Source organism: Pseudonaja textilis, chromosome 11 (genome assembly GCF_049901715.1).
Source record: "Pseudonaja textilis isolate UNSWEBS1 chromosome 11, rPseTex1.2, whole genome shotgun sequence".
Taxonomy (NCBI): Eukaryota; Metazoa; Chordata; class Lepidosauria; order Squamata; family Elapidae; genus Pseudonaja; species Pseudonaja textilis.
Window position 1 is genome coordinate 16,887,333 of NC_142000.1, and position 23,416 is coordinate 16,910,748.

The 23,416-nt window shown below is 42.9% G+C and overlaps 1 protein-coding gene across 2 annotated transcripts in view; it reads right to left on the reverse strand.

Moving 5' to 3' along the window:
• ZNF423 (zinc finger protein 423) overlaps positions 1 to 23,416 on the reverse strand; it is a 254,995-nt gene that overhangs the window by 166,203 nt on the left and 65,376 nt on the right. For both annotated transcript variants that reach the window (XM_087940679.1, XM_087940678.1), the window contains exon 3: positions 22,571 to 22,771. In XM_087940679.1, coding sequence (XP_087796805.1) covers positions 22,571 to 22,771 — 201 coding nt within the window. The remainder of the gene's footprint in view (positions 1 to 22,570; positions 22,772 to 23,416) is intronic.

Below are 23,416 nucleotides of genomic sequence, written 5' to 3' on the forward strand. Positions count from 1 at the left end.
TGTGCAGAGCAAAATGGGGAAAGGGAGGGTGGGTGGGGGTGTGTGTGGAAAGAAAGTGGGGGTCGGTCTGTGCTGGCCCCGGCCGTGTTCAGCTTGGTAAAGTGATCTGGGGCTTAAATAAGGCGAGGGAGGGAAAGGCAGAGAGGAGGGGAGGGCAAGACTCCCCGACCGAATTAGCTACCTAGGTGATGGGGGCTGGGAGGGAAAGAAAGGCATTCGCAGCAGGGGTGCTGAGCCGGGGGGGGGCGGCAGACGCGAAGCCCCTGGGAGGGCAGATCCCCAGAGCCTGCCGAGCGAGCACGGATGCTCTAATTTCCAACAGAGCTCCTCCGTTAAATACTTAAAGCTGTGCAGGCTCGTAGTGTGCCAAGCCAAGTCTGTCTGTGCAGATGAGAGAAAGAAAAATAAAGGGTGGGGGGAAGAGAAAGAGAAAGAGAGAGAGAGAGAGAAAGAAAGAGAGAGGGAAAGAGAGAGGGAAGGAGGGAGGGAGGGAAGAAAAATTCTCTGAGCCGAAGGAGGGAAGGAGAAATATGCCGTATGCCTGCATTCATAAAAATTTAACGGTAAAAGCAGATGTAATCCTGGAAAATGCATGCCTGTGCAAAACACATGCACACCTAAGATCAGGAGGGGCGAGGAGTGTGGTGTGGACTTTCCTCCCCCACACACACCCAAGCGTCCATTAAATAGGGCTGCTTATTACCTTTAATGTAAAAACAAATAATCAAGTAGTTGTGTGAAGCAGAAGGAGAAAAAAAAAAACACGGATTAGTTCTCCAATAATTTAGAAAGGGGTGGAGGTGGCTACGATGCATCTTGGAAAAGGGTTCGTCCCTTTTGAAGAAATCCGTGATGCTGATACTGGTTTAGGTTTTTGTGTGTGAGGGTGTGTACACACCACATGCACACAGAGACTCACACACACACTCTACAAACAAAGGGATTGTCAAAAAGGACACATAAAAATATGTGTTTTTCATGTACACCTGACAGCAACGTTGGGTTACATTCACACCCACATTAGAGAGAGAGAGAGAAGGAAAAGGAGAGAGATGGAGACGCTGTCGCTAAAATAGACGTCCAATTATAACTCTCAATATGGTTCGAATGTAACTAACTGGGTTTTCAGTGGGTTTTCTACAGCAGGACATATAAATCAATCTCTGCCCTCTATGCAGAAAGCAACGGATTGTGGCTCAGAGGCAAGTCGCTAACATGTGTTTGGAAATTCTGTGACAGTTTCCCAGGCAGTCTTGCAATCCCCTCAGCCCTTCCTTCAACCACCAGCAGCCACTTACCAGGGAGGGAGGGAGGGAATTTCCAAAGCTCCCTACCAGATGTCCAAAAGAAACCGTTCAGGACAATTTATTTGACCCACATCAAAATATTTAAACAAAAATGCCTTTACCGTGAATTCTTGTTCCTTGGACAATATGGCCAGCATTTATAACTTTGAAATGGCACCTTTTCCTGAACCAAGCAGAAAGATCCAACATCTCATTTTGATCCTTGCAGATGGAATCATCTTTCATTCCAGATCCTCATCCACTATATAAAGATACAATTTTGAGGACATTCCATTCTGCCTATTGGAACTTAAGAGGGGAGGCGGGTCATACAACTTTCTTCAAGTCAAACTAAATTCCTGGTGACTGACCTCATTGACATGTCCAGATTGACTCTGATAGAATAGAATTCTTTATTGCCCGAGTGTGATCGGACACACAAAGAATTTATCTTGGTGCAAATGCCCTCAGTGTACATAAAAGAAAAGATACATTCATCAAGAGTCAAGAATCATAACATACCACACTTAAGAATAGTCATAGGGTGCAATAACCAATCCAATCATACTAGGAAACAGTCCATAAAAATCGTAAGGATACAAGCGACAAAGTTACAGTCATACAGTATCATACAGATGGCAACACAACCATTATTCACAACTGCCTCTTCCAAGAAGACTGCTTGACTTCCTTGGGCATTCCCTGGTAGTCATCCATGTCAGGAACAATCAGGTCTGGTCCTGCTTCACTTTTAAAGTTCAGCCAAGGATTTCAGACTTTAAAAAAAGACAATTAAAATTGGCAACCGAACAAAACAAGGGAAGGAGAACAAAGAACCATCCTGCTCTTCTATGGACTCTTCGATGTCCCTAATATACAGCCATGACAGTAGCCACAATATTCCCAGCTGTTATTTAATTTAGGGGGATCTCTCCTGTTTTTCGATTTTAATCCTGGCTCAATGGGGCAGGGCAAATGCCCTCCACAGCGCTTGGAGAATACAACTACACAGCAAGGAAAGTTCTATTTTCTGCAGATCCCTAGAAAGGCCGTAATTTCATGACACAGCAACACTAAAGAGGAAGATTCCAAAAATTAAACATGTCAACATTGACGTGTCCTCCTACAACCAAAGAAGTTGATAGCAAAGTGAGGGATGTCAGTAAGCTTGAACCATAGACCCAATCAACAACAAAAGTCCGATGCAGGATCTTAGGCTTCTCTCAAGAGCGCCAATAAAGCATCGGGCAAAATTCATGTCCACGCTCCATTCTGAAGAACAGAAATGTTTTCTGCAGATATTGTCACCTTTCCCCCAAGAATGAAAAGGAGTTGGTGTCAACTCATAAAACATTTCTATGCCTGTTTTAGAGTTGCCATGAACAGAAGTGGGGGGAGCGGGGAGGAGAGGAAATGTGAAAGAGCATTGCAGCAGTTTGGAACCAAAGTGCATTCCATTTTTTATCTTGCAAAGATTGTAACTAAGTGGCCAGAGTTTCTGCCGGGGCAAATCGCTAATTGGAGAACGTGATTGATGACTCTTGGCTATGAACCTGTTTCGTTGGAGAATATGAATTATGATGCACCCAAAGGGGTGGGGGGAAACCAGGATCTGGGGTGACAGTGAATCACGTGTCTCAGAATCGGCTTCAAATAGGTCATGCCGACATATTCGCTCCTAATAAATTCTTTATAGTTCTTGAAACTTGGCTCGAGGCTCATGATTTAAGTTAGGGCAACTGCCGGAATCCTGACAGTTCGGCAAAATGAAGGAAGAGGAAGCCCTTGTGAATGTAAGAAGAATTAAATGGGGGGGGGGGTGTGAACCAAAAAACAGCCAATACAATGAAGAACATAGAATAACAGGGTTGGAAGGGACCTTGGAGGTCATCTAGTCCAACCCCCTGCTGGAGCAGGAGACTCTATTCCAAATATTAGCCCCTGTCTAGGAAACAGATACCAATAAAGGAGAATGTTTGTAGCTCAGGGTTGAAAGAGATATCTTAGGGGAAGGCTGTGCTAACTCTACTACCTATCTAGTCAAGGTGATGACCATATTGTCGTGTCAGGAACAATGTCTTTAAAAGACACAGTGCTATAGGAAAGATAGCATATCAGGGCTGTAAGCCCAGTTTACACAGAGGTAGGAAAGTGATGGGAGAGTAAATAGCATTAAAGGGTCTACCCAGCAAAATAAAGCATGAATTGTAGAAGACAGAGGGAAAAAAATGGTTCTTCAGAATTTGTACTCTACAGAAGGTTCTTAATGCTGCTACCTGACACTTTAAGGAACTGGAATGGAGACCTCCAAAAGCTCTTCTCAACTGCCGGGTGTAGATACTTTCCTTACTGATCCATATATAAGACGGCTTTCCATGATAAAGCTTGGTTGATTCTATTCATCTTTAGCTTTATGCAATGGCTTTTGAAGTCAGCCAAAGGGTCTCCAGAACCTCAGAGAGTATCAATTCTGGAAAATGTGCTACTCGTGAGATGATATAAGGTCAATAGATACACCTTAACCTTGGCTGATTCCATGAACCTTCTAAGAAAACCCTCTCATTAAAAAGGTAGATGTAAAGAGAACCATGAATGCAGGGGTCAGCAAACTTGACAACTTTAAGTCTTGTGGACTTCAATTCCCATAATTCCTCCTCCAGTCATGTTAGCTCAGGAATTCTGGGAGTTGAAGTCCACAAGTCTTAAACTTGCTAAGTTTGAAGACCCTTTCATGAAAGAGATGCACCATTTCTGAACAATCTGTCAGGCACAAGAAGTCAGGCACCAGAATAGAGTTCAAAAGCACAGTTGAATTTATTTCATGCTAACTATATGAAGGAGTCCGAACTACTAATGGCCAAGGCAAATTGGTGCCATATAAGAGTCAACAGACTACATGGAAGGCTGGACTTGGGTCTCTTGTGGGAATGTAATGACTCCAAACTGATGACACATTTGATCCCACCTTCGGGCTCAGCCTGATCACCTCCTACACAATCATCTGAAAAACTTAAAAGAGTGATGTTTCTTCCTAGTCTCTTTTATAGGAATCCAGACAATTTTCTAATGAAACCACTCTAATAATTGTCCCATAGATGTTTCACCCCACCTGGACTGATGCTTATAGGCCTTCTCTGTGACAGTTGCCATTTTGGGGGAACCGTACTCCTCTGGAGGTACATGCAGTTCCTCCTCCCTTGTTAATAATCCCTAAGCAGGCCAAGAAGATCATATTGTTCTGGGATAGATCCTTGCAGTTCAGGATGAGATGTTCCTTATTTAATATTTGAGTATGTGTTTTTCTACGGTGTGCCGCTCACCAACTCTCTTCTCTGGTGGGGGGATTTATAAACTTAAGCAAATAAGGTATGGTATCATCATCATTATTGACAGCTCCCACTTGGTCTCCTTTCAAAAAGGAATATGTGCCAAGCTCACCGAAGAATTAGTCAACTGATATTCTGCATCCTAGGACGTTTGTTCTGAAGTCAGCCTTCCCAACAGAATAAGACCTCTGTGGAAAATCCTATCCAGTTGGCTTGCTTTAGGCTCAACCTTTTCCAGCAAGCGGATTGGACGCCTCTCTGACCCCATGCCGATACCTTCCAGATTTGCAAAGACAGCTGGATGCACAAAGGAGAGGAGAATGCAATCTGATCTCAGAGGGAATAAATGGAACTGTAGAAAATTCAGATGGAAGGAAAACTCACTCCCCAAGACTTGGCAGGCTATCGCTGTTCTCTGTAGCTGGCCTATGTGCTCGAGGGGGGAAGAGGAAAAAAAATGGACTCCACCTGAATGGTATTAATTGGATTGTATGATTTTTTTAAAAAAAAAATCTGCATCCATGCCTTTAAAAAAAAGGATTGAACGGAAAGATATCGAGGGCTATCTGTAAGCATTCCAGACGTTGGGGTAGGCTGGAGGACGTATTTCATGTTCTTGACAAGGGACTCGTGAACTCTGGGAGAACTGTGTAACTAAGCGGTGGAGTCAGGGTTCTTTGATACTATTCCAGATCAGGTGAAAGAAAATATCCTGGAAGATTTACCAAAATGACCCACAGCTCTGTGGAAATGAGACAGATGAGATCCCATCAAAATTAAGAATTCTCCACTGGAGGAATTGACTATGGGAGCAAAGCAGAAGGAGCAAGCCAAATTGTTTGTGTGGAATGACCACACACTAGAGCAGGGGTCTCCAAGCTTGGCAACTTTAAGACTTGTGGACTTCAACTCCCAGAATTCCTCAGCCAGCAAAGCAAAAAAAACACGGAAGTCCAGTTGCCTCCTGAAAAAGCACCTTTAGTCCCCAGACTTGTCCATGAATTGTTGGAAACTGAAGTTCAGAAGGATACACAGAGTCACTTCTTCCCTAAGGATTTCAGAACCATCTCGTCTTGCTCTTCATTCCTCTTTTGCAGCCCAATTTATAAATGAGGTTTCACGGTTGCTGTGACCTGAAATTTACATCCTCAGATAATTTTAGCGGTCTGTCAACTCTAGATAATAACGTAAGCAAAGGGATGAGAGAGGGAAGCCTCTAGCACAGACTCCAATGTTAGTGTAAGCAAGTGTCCAAGAATTATGAAACGCCGTAGGTATCCTCTCTAAGAATTTTCCGAACTGGAATAACCATCTCAACAGATGTTGGAAGCTTTCAAAAGCCACATGGAGACCTTGGCTGGGTAGGTGTCATGTCCCTGATGGAGACTGACTCTGAGGGAGAGGAGGAACAGCCGAAAGGGAGTGGAAGTGTGGCTCCGGAGGTTGTGGAGGAGGCTGGGGAAGGGCAGAGGCCGGCTGGTCAGTCAGAGGAGGACCCAGGCCCATCCCCTCTCCATCCTAGGGCACACAGGGAGGAGAGGATCAGGGAGAGACGTGGTCTACTGGGGGAGGAGAGGGCCTTGATCCTCTTCATGGGCTGCAGCTGTGACAACTGAATAAGAGGACAGGCTTGCATATGGGCGAACACTGGAAACAAAGCATGGAAATATCTCAAGTTTATGGTTCCTCTCTGAGTTTGGTGTCCTTCCCAGTGTGTGTTACCTGTGGACCTCCTCCAGTCCTTATCTTGCCTGGTTTGTGTTGCTTTTTTCTTCTTCTTGTAACCGTTTGTGTGGGAGTGTTTTTGTCTTCCATCAAAGATATTCGGAGCTTGGAAGGAAACTGAAGGAATAAAAGAGGCTTCACCTGTTTTCTGTGACTGTGTTTGTTTTGTATCCCACCCTGGGTCATCACAGTGGGAGAAAGCAGGCTCTCTGCGAGATGACTTTTAAAACGAAAAAGAAGAGCAAGAATGGATACAGGTAATGCTCAACTTACAATCATTTGTTTACTGACTATTCAAAAAAAGTGACTTATGATCCAGTCATTGGATTTATGGACTCTCGCACCATCCCTACAGTCATGTAATCAAAAGTCAGGTGCATGATAAATGTCAGCGTTCCAACTAACCAACTCCAAACCAATAAACTCTGAGACAAGCGTTTACTCAAAGTTTCATTTTATTAGAGTTGTCATATTGACACATCTGGGAAAACCCGAATCTGGGAGTTATGGGTTTTCCCTTCCCCTGTTCTGACCCAAACCTTATTCCAAGGAAACAAACATGAAATAGAGGTAACAGCAAAACCTTTTAATGATTCTTTATTAATTCTGTTCCTTCACAGTTAAAAGGCTGTTTCAAACTAATTGTCTCTGATAAGATTGAGCCTTGCCAAGGTTGTGCAAGGCTGCCAAGAACACTAGATAAAGTTACTAAGAAATATTTCAAACACAAATAATGCCCAAACACTAACCAAGATACTCCAAACATCCACCAAGCTCGAGTGCAAAAACTTCTTTGCTTCCTGAAAAGAACTCCGGTTTCTCAGCTGGCTTTTCTCTAAAGGGAGGGGCCATCACCTTGCAGCCTTACTCGTGAGTCGCCTGTGCTGCTACAGTTACTCTTTCCTTCCATCCAGTTGTCTTTCGAAGGAAAAAAAAAGTATCTTTGAGACAATTAGGGCCTGGATGACCGAGAATTTCTGAAGACATCATCCCACCCATGTATATTTGGAGGGCTGCATAGCCCCCCCATGTAGCATAAATTAACATAAATGGGCAAAGAAGCAAATCCCCAATTTTGACCTTCCTGCTTTCCCCTTCAACTCATGCGTGCAGATCCCCAGAGCAAATCAACAAACACAATTAGATTTCAAGAGACTCTGATTTAGCAAGCAGCAGAGTTTGAAAGCCAAGTCCTCCAGCAATCCAAAGCTACAAATAAAATTAAAACAGGATTTGAAAACCATTTCGTGTTCTCTGATCACGCAAACAACTGGGGGAGCTGAAAGGAACTAAACTTTTAGCAAATCAAACCCCGTTGAGGTAATGGTCCATGCACACTTTGAAAGTCTACGGAGTTATTTTTCCTGGCATCTTTTTCAGTCCCTGAAATGGTTGCAGGATGTGTAAGAGGCCACAAATGCTGATCTGCTGAAAAACAACAGCGTCCCCCAAAGTAAAAATCAAATAAATAAAAACGTAGGCGGCAGGCATACCAAATGGCAAACAAAATTTCAACTGAGGTTGCCCTTCTGAAGGAAAAAGCAGGTTTTAACGAGACCCGTTGGTGTTAAGAGTTGTAGCAAATAAGAGAGCAACAAATGGAAAGGAAAACTGAGCAGAGAGCAACTGGAGTCCATATTCAGGAAGCAATGATATGGTTGTGTGTTTTCACATTTAATTAGCTGTGGGGGGGGGTTGTTAGCTGCACATCTTAAGGCAGGGTTCCTCAGCCTTTAAAGATGGGTGGATTTCAACTCCCACAGACCACTTGGATTGCAGAATTCCCATGCTGGCTAGGGAATTCTGGGAGTTGAAATACACCCATCTTAAAGTTGCCAAGTTTGAGAAATGTCGAGCCAAGATTTAAATATAGTGATGATTATGCGCCTTCGGGTCATTGTCAACACTTAAAGACTACATAGATTTTTAAATGCATATTGCCAACATAAAAACTTAAGGACTGTCCAGGACTCTGGAAACTCAAAACGCTGACTTTCCGTTTGCTGGTGAGATGAAAAACCTCTTACTGACAACTACAGACCTCCAAATTCAAGACGGAGAAAGCAACATTCAGTTGAGAACCCACACTTGTGCTAAAAGAAGTCAGTTTGACAACCCAAAGAGGATTATGTCATATGAAAACATGGGGTTGACCCCAATATTGACCCCAATATTGACCCCAATATTGACCCAATATTGGCTGAGGAATTCTGGGAATTAAAGTCCATTCATCTTAAAGTTTATTTATTTTATTTTAATTTATTTGTCAAATGCTTACAATATAATAGAAATAGGTACTAATAATCGGGGACAATAGGACAGGGACGGTAGGCACGATTGTATGCTTATGCACACCCCTTACAGACTTCTTAAGAATGGGGTGAGGTCAATAGAGGTTAGTTTGAGGGTAAAGGAGTTTGAGTATGTGACAACAGAATCAGTTAGTGAGTTTCAGACATTGACCACTGTGTTCCTGGAATCGTACTTCCTGCAATCAAGTTTGGAGTGGTTTACATTAAGTTTATACCTGTTGTGTGCTCTTATGTTGTTGTGGTTAAAGCTGAAATATTCATTCACATATTCATTTATATACAGTATATATAAAAATGGACTGCTGTGATATGAACCCTCTATCTTAAGGATATTTCTCTTTGGCTGCATTTTAGCCACAGACTAATCCCTGTTGAGAGAAGGTAATGGCTTAGCTTATACCCCCATGCTAAAAAAATAAGTCCCATTGCAGTAGGATGGCCAAAAGTGATTGGAGAATTTGCCACACTACTCCCTTATAGTCTAGTCTTGCAACTTGTGAAAAATCCACTCACTTCAAAAGTTCACAAGCCAAAAGGAAATGCACAAATACGATTTAAAAATATTGTAACAGTGCTGACGTGTATTGGCATAGGTTTCTTCTATCATAAATAGCAAATGTTCTCATTCGAGAGAAAGGAAGACTTTATAAAACCTTTTTAATGGTGAGCTTTTTTTGTTGTTGTTTTGTTTTTCAGGAAAGAAATTTACACACAACTCAGCTCTCCCTGGGGAAACTAAAAAGAGAGTAATCCTTGGTTATACAACAATCCGAGCTTATACAACACCCTTCGTTCAACCAAAGGAAATCAAAGTCAAAGATAAACACCATATGGGCATCATCTGGATACCAGCCAGCTGACTGTTCAAATATGTGGTACAGTTTGTGGAGTCTAAAAGAAGAGAATACTTCTGTTAATGTAGAAATGACATAAATGACCTCCACAAAAATGGCACCAGGCTTTGAAGTGGGACATCAGCAACATTCTGTCCTGAATAAGATTCACACTTCGGATGGCATCTGCCTGCACTTTCTGTATAAAAGGGGGCCTAATATCCTCCCCTCAGTGTAATTGCAGGATCGCACATCAAAAGGTAGGTCACATCGTGCTCTGGCTGTAAGCTGAGGGAATACCAGTCCAATATCTGATAGATAATAGATATAGGTAGATAGATAGATAGATAGATAGATAGATAGATAGATAGATAGATAGATAGATAGATAGATGGATGGATGGATGGATGGATGGATGGATGGATGGATGGATGGATGGATGGATGGATGGATGGATAGATAGATAGATAGATAGATAGATAGATAGATAGATAGAGGATGGTAAAGGCAGATGGATGGATGAATGGATGGATAGATAGAAGATAGATTTTTTATTTTTTTATTTTTCTTATATGTATCCATGTATTCATAACTATGTTTTTACTTATACCTATTATCTTGTAAGCAATTGACAAATTAAAAAAAGATGGATGGACGGACAGATAAATGGATGGATCGATGGATAGATAGAAGATGGATGGATGGGTGGACGGATGGATAGATAGAAGATAGATGGATGGATAGATGGATGGATAGATAGATAGATAGATAGATAGATAGATAGATAGATAGATGATAATGGATGGAAAGGACAGATGGACAGATGGATGGATGGATGGATAGATAGAAGATAGATGGATAGATGGATGGATAGATAGATAGATAGATAGATAGATAGATAGATGACAGATGAGAGAGAGATTTTAACATATATTAAGAAATTATAATCAAATTAAAAAAAACAGAGGCTGGCATATATTGTACCTGATTATATTCTCAGATAGACAATATAATCTCAACAACTAATAGCTGCATTGTCTTTATTATATCTAACATTTGTTTTTGACAACAGAAATTCCTCTTTTTGTTATCTATTTTTTAATTATTTTAATGGTTTGGTTAGTTATGAAACAACTAACTCAAAACAGGCATGGAGCTAAATTTCTCTCCAATATTATGATGCCAAGGATCATTCAAAGATCTTTCAGGGGCAAAAGTCTTGGTTTTGGCCTCCTTAAAGCTCTGAAAACATCAGTGGAAACCTAAGCAAAGGGTGAGTTTAGGAGTTGCTGTGACTCTTCCTGAACCAACAGGCCGTAGATGGCAATGCACTTGCCATGAGTTCAAAGCATGCCTGTCTACTGCGAGAAGAAAGTTCTGCTAACACATCTGGTGTTGGGAGAGAAAGCAGCTCTTTACACAGACTGATCTTAGCCCAAAGGCCAAGAAGCTATGTGGCAGACAGACCTACATTAGAAGTCCAGTATGTCAAAGGTCACATCCCCTGGGGCACTAACTTCCACTCTGGAAGCCAGACTGATCTGGCTTCATGCAAAAATCCACTTTTAGCAAGAAATTCTGATTTATTTTTTTTCTAAAACCAAACATAGAGTGCAGTATCTACAACATCAAAAGATGGAACTGGTAGAACCTAGAAAGTGAAGCCCTTGGTGCTCTCTGAGCCTGGTTCATGATGAGCATTGATGATGTTATTTGAGTGGTGCAGTGGCCTAGAGGTGGAGCTCTCACCTCACAAGCAGGAGGCTGTAAGTTCAGTCCTCGGTAGAGGCAGGTATTTCTCTTTCTGGGCATGCTGAGAATTTATCTGCTGAACAAAACTCCGCATTGGTGACAGGAAGGGCATCTGGCCACTAAAACACTCCACTTGCTCCATTCAGCTGCCCAGACTCCACTCTGCAAGGGATTATTGGGTCATTAAAAGAAGATGATGATGATCAATGATGTTATCTAATTTGATAACAAAGCATCTTCAAGAAAACAACCATGCTCAGAGAGCGTCAAGGACCCCACACTTCAACCCTGAGCTACAAACATTCTCTCTTAAAATCACACCGTCAAAAATGAAGAGGTTCCTCAACCTTCACCATCTCACTTCTTTTGGCCATGTCATGCAGGGGAATTCACTGGAGAAAGCAATTATGTTTGGAAGAGTTAGTGGCAAAAGGAAACAAGGCCACAAACAAACGTGATGGCTGGACACCATCAAATATGACACCAACCAGAGCATAAAACAACTCAAAGAAGCAGTGCAAGATTGGAAGATGTGAAGAGACCTGGCCCATAGAATCACCAAGAGTCAGACATGACTGAATGGATAACGTCATCATCATCATCATCAACAACAACAATAACAACAACCACACTTCCCTGCCTGGAAAGAGTTCCATTCTGGATCATTGACTGTTGAGTCTGTCTGTTTCTATGGCTTTTCACCGGCCAGCACCAGATCCCATAATTCTGAGATAAGCCCCTTCCAACCCCACCTGGTTGCATTAGAGATTCAACCTGAGAACGCCGGGATCAATCCCGCCCTTCAGAATCTGACCTGAAACATCTTTAGATCTTTAATGTCTGGGAAATAAGAATGGGTCAAGGCTAACTCAAACATTATAGAGTTGAGATCAGATCTCCTAAACCTTATTTGTGCTTCCGTGCAGGTAAGCCACCTTTCTCCTTTCCTACCGTAATAATTCCCCTGATCTCACTTGGTCCACGCTACCTCTTATTTATATAGCCCTACAGAAAAATAAAAAAAGGATTTTCAATATATTTTATTTTTCCTCCTTCGGGGAATATAGCAGTTTTAGGGCAGGGACTTAGCTCAGGAAAATGGGATGGGCTGGAGAGTTAGACAAAAACAAATTTATGCACACCCTCATTCTGCTCTTCCCATTAAATGCAAATTCCCCACAGGCACATTAAATAAAGAAGGAAAAGGTCAGAAGACCCATTTAGAAGTCTTGACCGTGTATTTATTTTATTAGGTTTGGGGGAAACCTGAGAACAAAAAGATCACCCTTTTCCACACTCTATATGTGTGTGTGTGTGTGTCTGTCTGTGTGTGTCTCTCTGTGTGTGTCTGTGTGCGTTAAAGACTTTGGTTGTGGCTTTATCCACTAATTAAAAAGAATCTACCCAATAAAATTCAAAAAAGATAAACATGCCTTCGTATGAGAACGCCCACAACAGGCGCAGAAAAAATTGGCCCCAAACTGCTGGTCTGGAATTCATAAAAACTTAGATGGAGAAGGAAAACTCTTAACACAGAACTGGAAAAGAAATTCAGACAGCTGTTTTAGTCATCGCAGGCAGTGAGTTTGGAAACAAAACAAAAAAAAAAAAAGGCAGGAGGGAGAAGTAAGGGAAAGGGGAATTACAGCTTTTATAACTGGAGTGAGAAGGAGATTCATGGAAAGGAAGTTTTTTTTTTCTTTTTAAAGGCATAACCCAATGTTAGGGAGGTAGAGGGTGCAGTCCATTGGTCTCCAATATGGAGTTTAGCAAATGAGATGTTCACTCCTTCTCGATCTAACCTAAACTTGTAGGTTGTTGTTACCTCAGGATAAAAAATGAAGCCTCCCGGAAGCCAGTCTGAACTTCTGGAGAAAAATGAAGGTAAGTTATGTATCTAGCAAATAAAGGAATAACAAAGAGAACAATCTCTTTGGCTTGGCTTCTAAATGTCTGTGTATTACTTCAAATGGGTAAGGGAGGGAGGGAGGAAGGAAGGGGCTTGAATACCATCAAATGGAACAAGGGGAATCACTGCATGTAGAAAAACTAGCACCTCCAAATGTAAAAAGGCATCGTATCTATTTTAATGTTTAGAGAGGGACATTCAATTATACATGAACCTCAAACTCCCAATTTAAAACAATGCATTTCAGGTGCAGTTTCACCAAAAATCTGACTTGCCTTGCCTTGCCTTGCCTTCATTTCTTTCTTCCTTCCTCCCTCCCTCCCTTCCTCCCTCCCTCCCTCCCCTCCTCCTCCTCCTCCTCCTCCTCTTCTCCTCCTCCTCTTCTCTCTTTCTCTCTCTCTCTCTCTCTCCTGAGTCCAGGCAGCTGTCCAGCCTTGGTTCCCTCTCCCCTCCTTCCCACACAACTGGGCATTGCAATCTGACCCAGAGACAGCATTCCAGTCTGGAAAAATTCTTGCCATCTGTACATGCCCCGGGTTACTCAGACTTCAGGGACATTCGAAGCCATAAGATTGGTGGCTGCCCCAGCTCTGGCTATGTGAAGACAACCAAGCTGTGTTGGCTGCTTTCCCCTTAGTCAGCTGGCAGCAGAGGGAGGAGGCGCCCGAGTTTCCCTGTGCCTGAAGCACAGGGAGAGAGACATGCCAGCTGTGTGTTTGCAAACAAGCCAAGTTTAATGAGGCTCTAGTAAGCGCGTTCGAAATGTGTACTACCAAAAAATGTAAAAAAAAAAAAAAGTAATAATAACCAGCAAAAACAAAACAACAACAAAATCCAAGCTTTCTGCATTCCCTAGCCAGAAAGACCAAAAGGTTCTTTTTTGGAAGGGGATTAAAACAAAAAAAAACAAAAAACAGAAAACGAAGGAAGGTCCGATCAGTGCCAAGGGGAGAGTCCGTCAAAATTTATTCTCATCTGTTTCCTTTTGAGAATTGCCAGGTTGAGAGGAACATGAGCCAAGTGCTGGTGATGGAAAAGCACCGATCGGATTAGGCCAACCACGAGATGCATCTGGAAAATTCACAAGCAGGGAAAGGAGACCAGAAGCCAAGAGACAGACGACGAGCAGAGGTCTTCTCCGTCTCTCCTATTTTGTCTACTGAGATCAGGGTCTCCAGGTCATCAACCTCTTGGAGAAAGTTCAGATTGTTCATCTCCCCCCAAAACATTTATGATATGAAAATAGTTTAATAGCACATAGGCTTACATACGGCTTCATACAGCCCTCTCTAAGCTATTTACGGAGTCTATGTCTTCCTCCCAACAATCGGGGTCCTCATTTTAGCAACCTTGAAAGGATGGGAGGCTGAGTCAACCTTGAGCCGGTCAGAATCGAACTCCTGGTAGGGAGCACTGAGTTAGCCTGCAATGCTGCCTTTTAACCACTGCACCACCACGGTGTAATAAATACTACTTTGATTAATGGTACTAGGAAGAATAATGATAGATGAGCAAGGCCAGGAGAAATACACAACGGATAGAGACAACTCAAGGGTACTGTCCATCCAACCTTGGGTGATACCATCCAACCAGTAGCTACCTCAGCTTCAGGATTTGGTACTGGCATGTTGCTCTGCAGAGACCCAATGTTGGGAAACTGCCAGATAGGATGAAAGGGAGGAATGCCAAGCATCAACTTAGCTTAGAGTCTTTGTGCCATCACAAGAGGCATAAGGTTGACCTTCCCTTCCAGCCTAGTTGACAGTTTTCCAACGCTCCAAAAGATTAATTGACCCCAATCAATCACCCATCATTTATCAACCACCTATTGACCCCCAGGTATTTACTAACATCATGGACAATCCCATAGACTCTTGGGAGATTGATACTGGTCTCTTTGGGGAACCCTGAGTTAGATCTTGGTTTGCAGCTAAGACTGGCACCCAGAGAGGCTCCCTTCACCCTACTAAGAATTCATCAGGAAGACTCAGCACAGGCAGAAGAGGCTGGTCATCATTGCCCCAAGACCTGTAGGAAAACGTGCTGATGGTATCAGATATCAGAGAAACTTATTCAGCCTTTCCTTTAAAGGGAATTAATTTAATGGGCACTTCTGGACTAAGTGCAGATGGGAACTCGCATTTCTTTTAATTTTGCAAGCTATTTCTGGGGTAAAAAGGAAAAAAAATGACATGTTGCTTCCTTTGGGAAAGGCTGATTAAATGAATATCTGGAATTTTAAAGAAAACTGCGCCATTTAAATGCAGAAGCAGGAGAGAGAGGAGCCATCAGTAGTCACCGGGGAAACTGACATATGTAGGGTAGAAATTGACTAGCCTGTCCCTTCCTACCCATTGAAGGCCCAACGGGTGAACAGCACTGCAGCTATGTGCAGCAACTTCAAAGCTGTGCATCAGTTGATATTCTCATCCTAATGTCATGCCCAAATAGGAGACGAGGGGAACATCAAAATTCTGGTTTCCTGACTGCTTCATTTTAGCACTTAATCAAACCCCCTTCTCGTGGCTAGCTTGGAAGAAGAAGATAAACCAAGGCTCTGAAAGCTACGGTCACCAGACCTGACTAATGAAAAAACTCAGAAAACCACTAGAGGGCACCAAAAAGAGATTTCTGTATCTCTTGGCCACCCTCTCATGGTCATCTGGTAGTCCTCATGGAAGCTACTGAATCTTTGCAAGCAGGCTCCAGGTTAGAGAAACATCAATTCCCACAAGCTGAGACCTTGCTTCCTAAAATCCAACTTTAATTCTATAGTAGCAATAGCAATAGCCCTTAGACTTATATACCACTTCACAGTGTTTACAGCCCTCTCTAAGCGGTTTACAGAGTCAGCATATTGGCCCCGCCAATCATTTTGGGTTCACGAGAACATCAATGCAGAGACCGTCAAGGGGGCAAAAGTGCCTGGATGGACAGGAAAGACATTCCAGAGGGCAGTTATTCCTAAGTAGTCTTCCAGTCCATCTAAGAGTAATGCATACCAACTTGTGAAGATCCCACAACTCTAGTTTAAAAAGTTCTTGATTTAAATAGTTCAAGGCTAGGAATGGTGCTTGTTCTTCCTTTGTTCTTTCATGTTCAAATTGCTCATGTGGACATCTGAACCTTCTGGCTCTTGACTATGACTTATGCCTAGTCCCCAGGATTTATGTGCTAGTTATGGATGTTTTGAAAGTAGGTATGTTGACTATCTGCAGAAGAGCAGACAGAGCCAGGGGATATAGAGTTAAACGAGTCATCAGCCTAGAATCCTTACATTCCCAGAAACAGCCTAAGACCAACTCCTCCTGAATTCCTTCTCTGGCACCAGTTCAGTATTGAACTTTAGTTGACTAGATTCTTGTGTAAGGACTTGAGCAATAAATCTTAATTACAACTTAACGTACAGTCCTGAATCTTCACGTCTGATACTATTATTGTAAACTCTTCCTGCTGAATGGTCTGATGGGGTCTTTAACTTTGGATTAGAGAGTATATGGACAACCACAAGCAGGGTACCTCAACGTGAATGGACGGCCTCAACATGTTTTCAAGAAATCAGCTGCTGACACAAGTTGAGAGGTGATATGGGCAGAGTGGATATGATCATATCAAATGGTGAATGATGGGTCTATCTTCCAAGAAACTCAATAGCTCCTCCGATGAGTCAACCATGATCTTCCAGGCTAGTTCAGTACTCTCTTCCTGTTCCATTAAGGCTGAGAAAATACTGGAGCTCTAAAAACCCACTTTCAAAAAAATATATTTGTCGCACAACTTGCAAGTTTTGCATTGTACCCAAGAAGAAGTATGCAACCACAAGGAAAGTCCTCAGTAAATTCCTACTGCTTGCTAGTTTCTCAAAAGCTTCCTGTGCACTTTGTGACAAGGATGCTTAGAGCACTCTGGGTCCTCCACAGCCTCAGAGACTGTCTTTTTCCGGGCGCCATTAAATGGCAACTCTTTTGCCCTTACAGTAAAGGGATCGAAACGGAATCAACAAAACCTTTTCCATTTTCAGGTCTGCTAAGAGCGCCAAGCCTAAAGTGCTTAATCATCGAGCTCAATGGAGCCTTTCCTGAAATTCTGTTAACTCTCTGCAATTTAATCTCATTATTTTTTCTCTTATGGTTTACAATGAGACATCAAACTACAGAAAGGCCCTTGCTCAGCAAGTTCTCCAAATAGTTCAAACGAGGTAAGGAGCTGTAGCTTGCTTCAGGTTAAGACAGCCTAAATGTTTCTCAACCTTCTCAAGCTATCTGGGGAATTCTGGGAGTTGAAGTCCACCTAGCTTAAACTTGAGACTCTGGAAAAAGTGCAGAGAAGAGCAACTAAGATGGTTAGGGGACTGGAGGCTAAAACATACGATGAATGGTTGCAAGTACTCAGTATGGCTAGTCTAATGAAGAGAAGGATCAGGGGAGACATGATAGCCGTCTTCTACTACTTGAGGGGCTGCCACATAGAGGAGGGGTTCAATCTATTTTCCAAGGCACCCGAAGGCCAGACAAGGAACAATGGATGGAAATTGATCGAGGAGAAAGTCAACCTCGAAATAAGGAGAAATTTTCTGACAGGGAGAACCATCAATCAGTGGAACAGAAGTTGCTTTCAGAAGTTGTGGGAGCTTCATCCTTGGAGGCTTTCAAGAAGAGATTGGACTGCCATTTGTCAGAAATGTTGTAGGGTCTCTTGCTTGGGTGGGGGGTTGGACTAGATGACCTACAACATCCCTTCCAATTCTGTTAATCTGTAATCTACTCAGGTTGAGAAACACTGACCAAAACAATTGGGAGAAGAATGCTTGGAAAGCAGATGTCCCTGTACATCCTTTGGAATTGGCTGAACATCCATGAACATTTTCGGTGCACCCTCAGTGAAACTTCCTACGGCTTATTCTTGGGTTACCAGGAAATGGACTGGACCTGGCCATATGGGATGGCCAAGAGAGAAATGACTGGGGTGGAGTTTCATGTTGAATTGAAAAAATAAATAAATCAAAGCATACAATCTCAGTCAACACATCCGCCAACCGAATAGGAAACGCACTCGATTCCGTCAGAGAAAACCTCTCTCACACACACCCTTTCCCAGACAAAGAAAAATAAAGGAGAGGCAATAGGTCATTATGGCTGCAGCTGTCTAAACTAAGGGCACAATCCACCGGGAACGTTATCCAGAGAGACACGCAGGAACAGAGATGTGCTTCAGTACATTTGGCGCAATGCAAGATCCCAGCGGGAAGGACAAACAAAGGAAGTGTTACTTTGCATGACACAGAGCCTATTTTTGTGGCCCAGGACACCCAGTTTGGTAAGGACCAGAGGCTGGTAGCTCAAGAACTCTCCCTAACCTTCAGGTTGGGGGATTTGGGGAACTGCAATCCTGGCGAATCTGAGATCAACGACGGAAGAGAAGATTCGTAGCTCACAATGTGGGATCCTTGGTGTTTTCTGAGCAAACCCCATTGCCTTCTAGTACTGATGAAGTTACCTTGTTTAGTAATGAAACATCTGCAAGAAAACAAACAAGCTCAGAGCGCACACCACAATTGAGAATGCCAACGGGAAGAGGCTTCACAATTTAGAAATTAAATTGAAGCTAAGGCCAACCATGAATGTGTTGTGATTCAGGGTGGCAAAACCAGGTTTCAAATTTCCTCTCGATCTTGGACTTCACTGAGTCAATTGTTCAGCCCCTAATTTTTCTCATGGAGTGGTTGGTTGGGGTGAAAAGGGGTTGGGGAGAGAATGTATTCATCTAACTCTGGAGAAGTGAGAGAACAAATCAGCAATCACAGAAACAAATCTAAGGCTCTAATGTTCAGAGGTTCTTTGTAATGATCTGTGGTCATCCAGTTTGGGGGCCTTCTATAGTTTCATAGGACCTCTAAAACCAAGTTCTAATGGTTTTTGGATCCTGACGAGAGTCCAAACATCAGCTAGCAAGGATTGTGCAGGAAAGAACATGGAGGAAGATTTAATATCGCATCAACATGCTTAAAAGGTAAAGGAAAGGTTCCCCTCACACATGCGTGCTCAGCGTTTCCGGTTCTAGGAGGCGGTGCTCATCTCCGTTACAAAGCTGAAGAGCCAGCGCTCTCTGAAGATGTCTCCGTGGTCATGTGGCTGGCAGGAGTAAACCGAAGGCACACGGAATGCTGTTACCTTCCAACCAAAGTGGTCCCTATTTTTCTGCTTGCATTTTTGCATGCTTTCAAACTGCTAGGTTGGCAGAATCTGGGACAACTAACGGGAGCTCATTCCATTACATGGCACTAGGGATTCGAACCGCCGAACTGCCAACCCTTCTGATCAATGAGCTTAGCATCTTAGCCACTGATCCACTGTGTCCTCTTCAACATGCTTACTGCGATTTAAAGGCATGCCTGTACAATGCAAAAGGTTACAGCACACACTAACCACAACCCCAAAATACCTTGAATTCAGCTCGCAGAACTTTAGAAATAGCTACCTCCTTTAAGCTTTCTTACTGCTAAACCTGGTTTGAAACAGGTAACCTGTAAGTTGCATAGCAACGGGAGAAGGTCTCATGAAATGCTCGGGGACCCCACTTGTAACCTCATAGCATCCAGTTCATTGATGTGCTAATGTGCTACAGATACTCCACTGTCAGACTCAGAAACTAGAGAGGCAAGGAATTTATGAGTTGCCACCTTCTCCCTCTGGGTAAGAAATAAAAGACACAGAGGGAGGAAGGGACTCAAGAAATACTATCCAGTCAAGAGCATATGGGTTCTTCTGCACTTTAGGAATTAAAAGACCTCCATACCACTCCCTCCCAGCCACCCACCTATCTCTGGAGGAAAACGAATAAAACAGCTCCTATTTTTAACTGGCATGCGTCAAAGAGACAAAACACTATCTTGCTTGAAGCAGCAAATACAGAATTAGCATTGGACGAGGAGAGGGGAAGGGAGGGGAGAGAAGAGGGAGAAGAGAAGGGAAGGGGAGGGGACAGGAGGGAAAGGTGAAGGGAGAAGGGAAGAGGGGAGGGGAGAGAGGAAAGGAGAGGAGAGGAGGGAGAACAATTTGTTCAAGAAATATTTTAGTTGTTCGATTTGGCTGCTAGAAAATTGGGAATGGAATGGACTTATCCCACTTTTTATCATTATGTAGGGCAGACATGCATCAAAGAGAATTTTTAGATCAGGTTTCTTTAGCTCAAGATGTTCAATATGATCATATCTTAAGTTTTCGATCAATTTTGTTCCTTTTCAACCTATCTTTTAGAACGTGGTGGATATGCCCCTCCAGAATCAAGCCCCACAAAACTTGTCTTGCCTCTGCCACAGCTGCAGATGCTACAATTGCACAGCATGAGATCTCAAGTTCTTTTCTGGGGATGAACATGTCAACGACAAAGTTCTTCATACCTTACGTTAGGTCCCTTTTCTAAAGCGACGCATCCCCATTTAAGGGGTTATAAGTTTCAAGGTTATAAAAATAAAAAGTAAGCAATCTAGCCGATTGGTTCCGGGCATCAGAAATGAAACAGAACCAAGTAAAGGGGAATGAAGACCTCTATGTTTTTGATGGAGGTTTTGCCCTGAAATATACTGAGCCACAAGGAGCAGGGTGAAAATGGCTGTTAACTTTTTCCAACACCACACTGCAACTTCCATAAACTCTAATGAATTTCTAAGGGACCGCATTGAAAGAGATGGTCCATCCTCGGCCTTGCCCTGATCCCAAACTGCAGGGTCAACTAAACTTCAGCGTCCCTATGGAAGTCATTAGTTATACTGTATTATATTAGCTGCAGTTGCAACATTATCAACCTGAATGTATAACTTATCGATTTGCTCCTGCACAAGATTCCTTCAAAACAAAGAAGAGGACACTGACACGCCAAGCAGACTCAATGGCTCTGCGTTCTTGCCCCATGCAAAAACGGAACGTAAAGACAAACCCCGTTCAGATGATGGGGTGGAATCTCCAGCTAAACTGGAGGGAGGCATTAAGGGGGAATTGAGCTTTTAGGGCACAAGACCTCCCCCGGAATCCTTAAAGCCTTATCTGACTGTTTTCCAAGGGAAAGTCTGGTGAGATTCTTGTAACATAGCGGAGTAGCAATAAAGCGTCTGTTTGGAATTGTTCACAAGTGGTTCTGGTTGCTTTCACCTGATGGAAAGGTACTATAAGGTTATTCTCCAGTGCCACGGATATCTGATTACTTTCTTTCTCTTTGCTGTGAGCAGGTAAAGTCTCAAGCATCAGGAGATCAAGAGATTCAGGCAATTCAAATTAGTATAAAGATTTATTGCAAGCTTAAGTTCTCTACAAGAATCTGACCAACTAATGGTCAAGGGAAATACACAAGAGATCAGAGAAGCATTCAAGGTGGGTTGGACTTAGATCTCTTGTGCATGTGAAGGGACTGATGACCTATGATGCGTTTAACCCTTCTGTTTAATTCAGCCTGGTCCTCTCCTACAGGATTCCTGACCTTGGCATAGATCAGAAGTTTACATTTTTCTCCAGAGTAGAAGTTGTACCTTATGAAGGCCACACTGCAAATGATGGGTGGACCTACTTTAGAAGGAGGAAGATGGCATAAACTTCTCCTCTAGATGCTCCTTAAACCCCTTAGAGCCTCAACAATGCATTAAACCAGGCTTTGCCCTGTTCTAGTTCTGGTGGTTGAGGCTGCGCTGGACCATTGCAGAAAAGATGATGGCTGAATTCAGGATGAACCTGATGGGAGATGACCAGGCTGAGCCCAAGGGTGGAGTCAAATGTATCATAAGTCACGAGTCTCTTTGCACCCACAAGAGATCTAAATCAAGTCCACCTTGAATGCCTCTCTTATCTCCCCCTCATTTCCCTTAACACTCAGTTGGCCAGATTCTTGTAGAGAGATTAAGCTTGCAATAAATCTTTATACTCTTTGAACTTCCTGAATCTTCTGATTTCCCCATTTCCTTGACAAATCCTCCAGGTCACATCAAGAGCTTTGTGCCTACCCTCTACAGAAGGGTCCTTGGTTTAGTTTTTGGCATTTGCTGGTCAGCCTGAAAATTGTAAAATCATGGCAAGGAAGAGAGAAAAGTTGGGTGAGTTTTCTCCCCAAACCTATCAAAGCTGGATTGGGTATAAAAAAAGCTCAAACAACTCCCTCTATTGCTGGTTGCCTGCCTTAAAAAAAAAAAACCCTCAATAATAATCATCATCATCTCAACTTATTACCATCAGATCTGCAACTGGAAAAGCCAAGTTGCTTTCTTAATTTTAATTTTATTGAAGAGAAGTGAACAAAGCCTACCCAAGGCACCACGGTAGAATTACATTAACAGTAAAATTACATTATTAATTCTTTAATCTCACTCGAGGCCTCAAGCTGTTGCTATGTCCAATTACTCAGCTAACCACCTGTCAGATTTGTAAAGCGAGTTTAACATTACCTCCTGGACAGTTGTGAGCTCGGTGTTCGGTCAGGTCTGCCAAAGAGTCGAAGTCTTGCTGGCAGTTATCGCAGGTGTAAATTGATTCGTCCTCCATATCTTCATCTTCCTCATTTCGTTCTTCCTGGCTGGTAATGCTGTTGCGCTCTTCCAATGCCCGGATCTCTCGTTTATCATTCTCTAGCTCTCTTCTCAAACCTCCTGCCAATGAAAAAAAAAGGAAAGTCACCCATAAGTCTGGATCGCTCCCCACATTTCCAAAGGAAAGAGGCAAACGGAGTGTAAACTCCTGCTGATTTTACTGGAGTTGAAGGTCCGGCGACAAAAACTGGTTATTTTAAGGCAATTCTGTATAGCGAAAGCCACAAGCAGATAAATGCATGTTATTTTGAGAGGGATGCTAGTCACAGAAGAGCTCGCATGGAGGTCACCATATAGTGTGCCAGTTGAGATGTTGACTAGGACTGGGTTCAAATCTACTGACAACCATAAAAGCTCACCGTGTGGCTTTGAGCCAGGCATGCTTGTTCCACCCAAAGGGCTGTTGCAGACAGGGATAAAATTAGGGGGTGATCTATGTTCTTGTTGTTAGTTGCAGAGTCGTGTCCGACCCATCACAACATTCCCATGGACAACATTCCTCCAGACCTTTCTGTCCTCTACCATCATCTGGAGTCCATTTCACCTCATGCCTACTGATTCCATGACTCCAACCATCCATCCACTTCAGTGGTGGGATTCAAAATTTTTTACTACCGGTTCTGTGGGCGGGGCTTGGTGGGCGGGGCAGGGGAAGGATACTGTAAAATCTTCAGTCAGAGGTGGTATTGGCCAGTTCTCTGAACT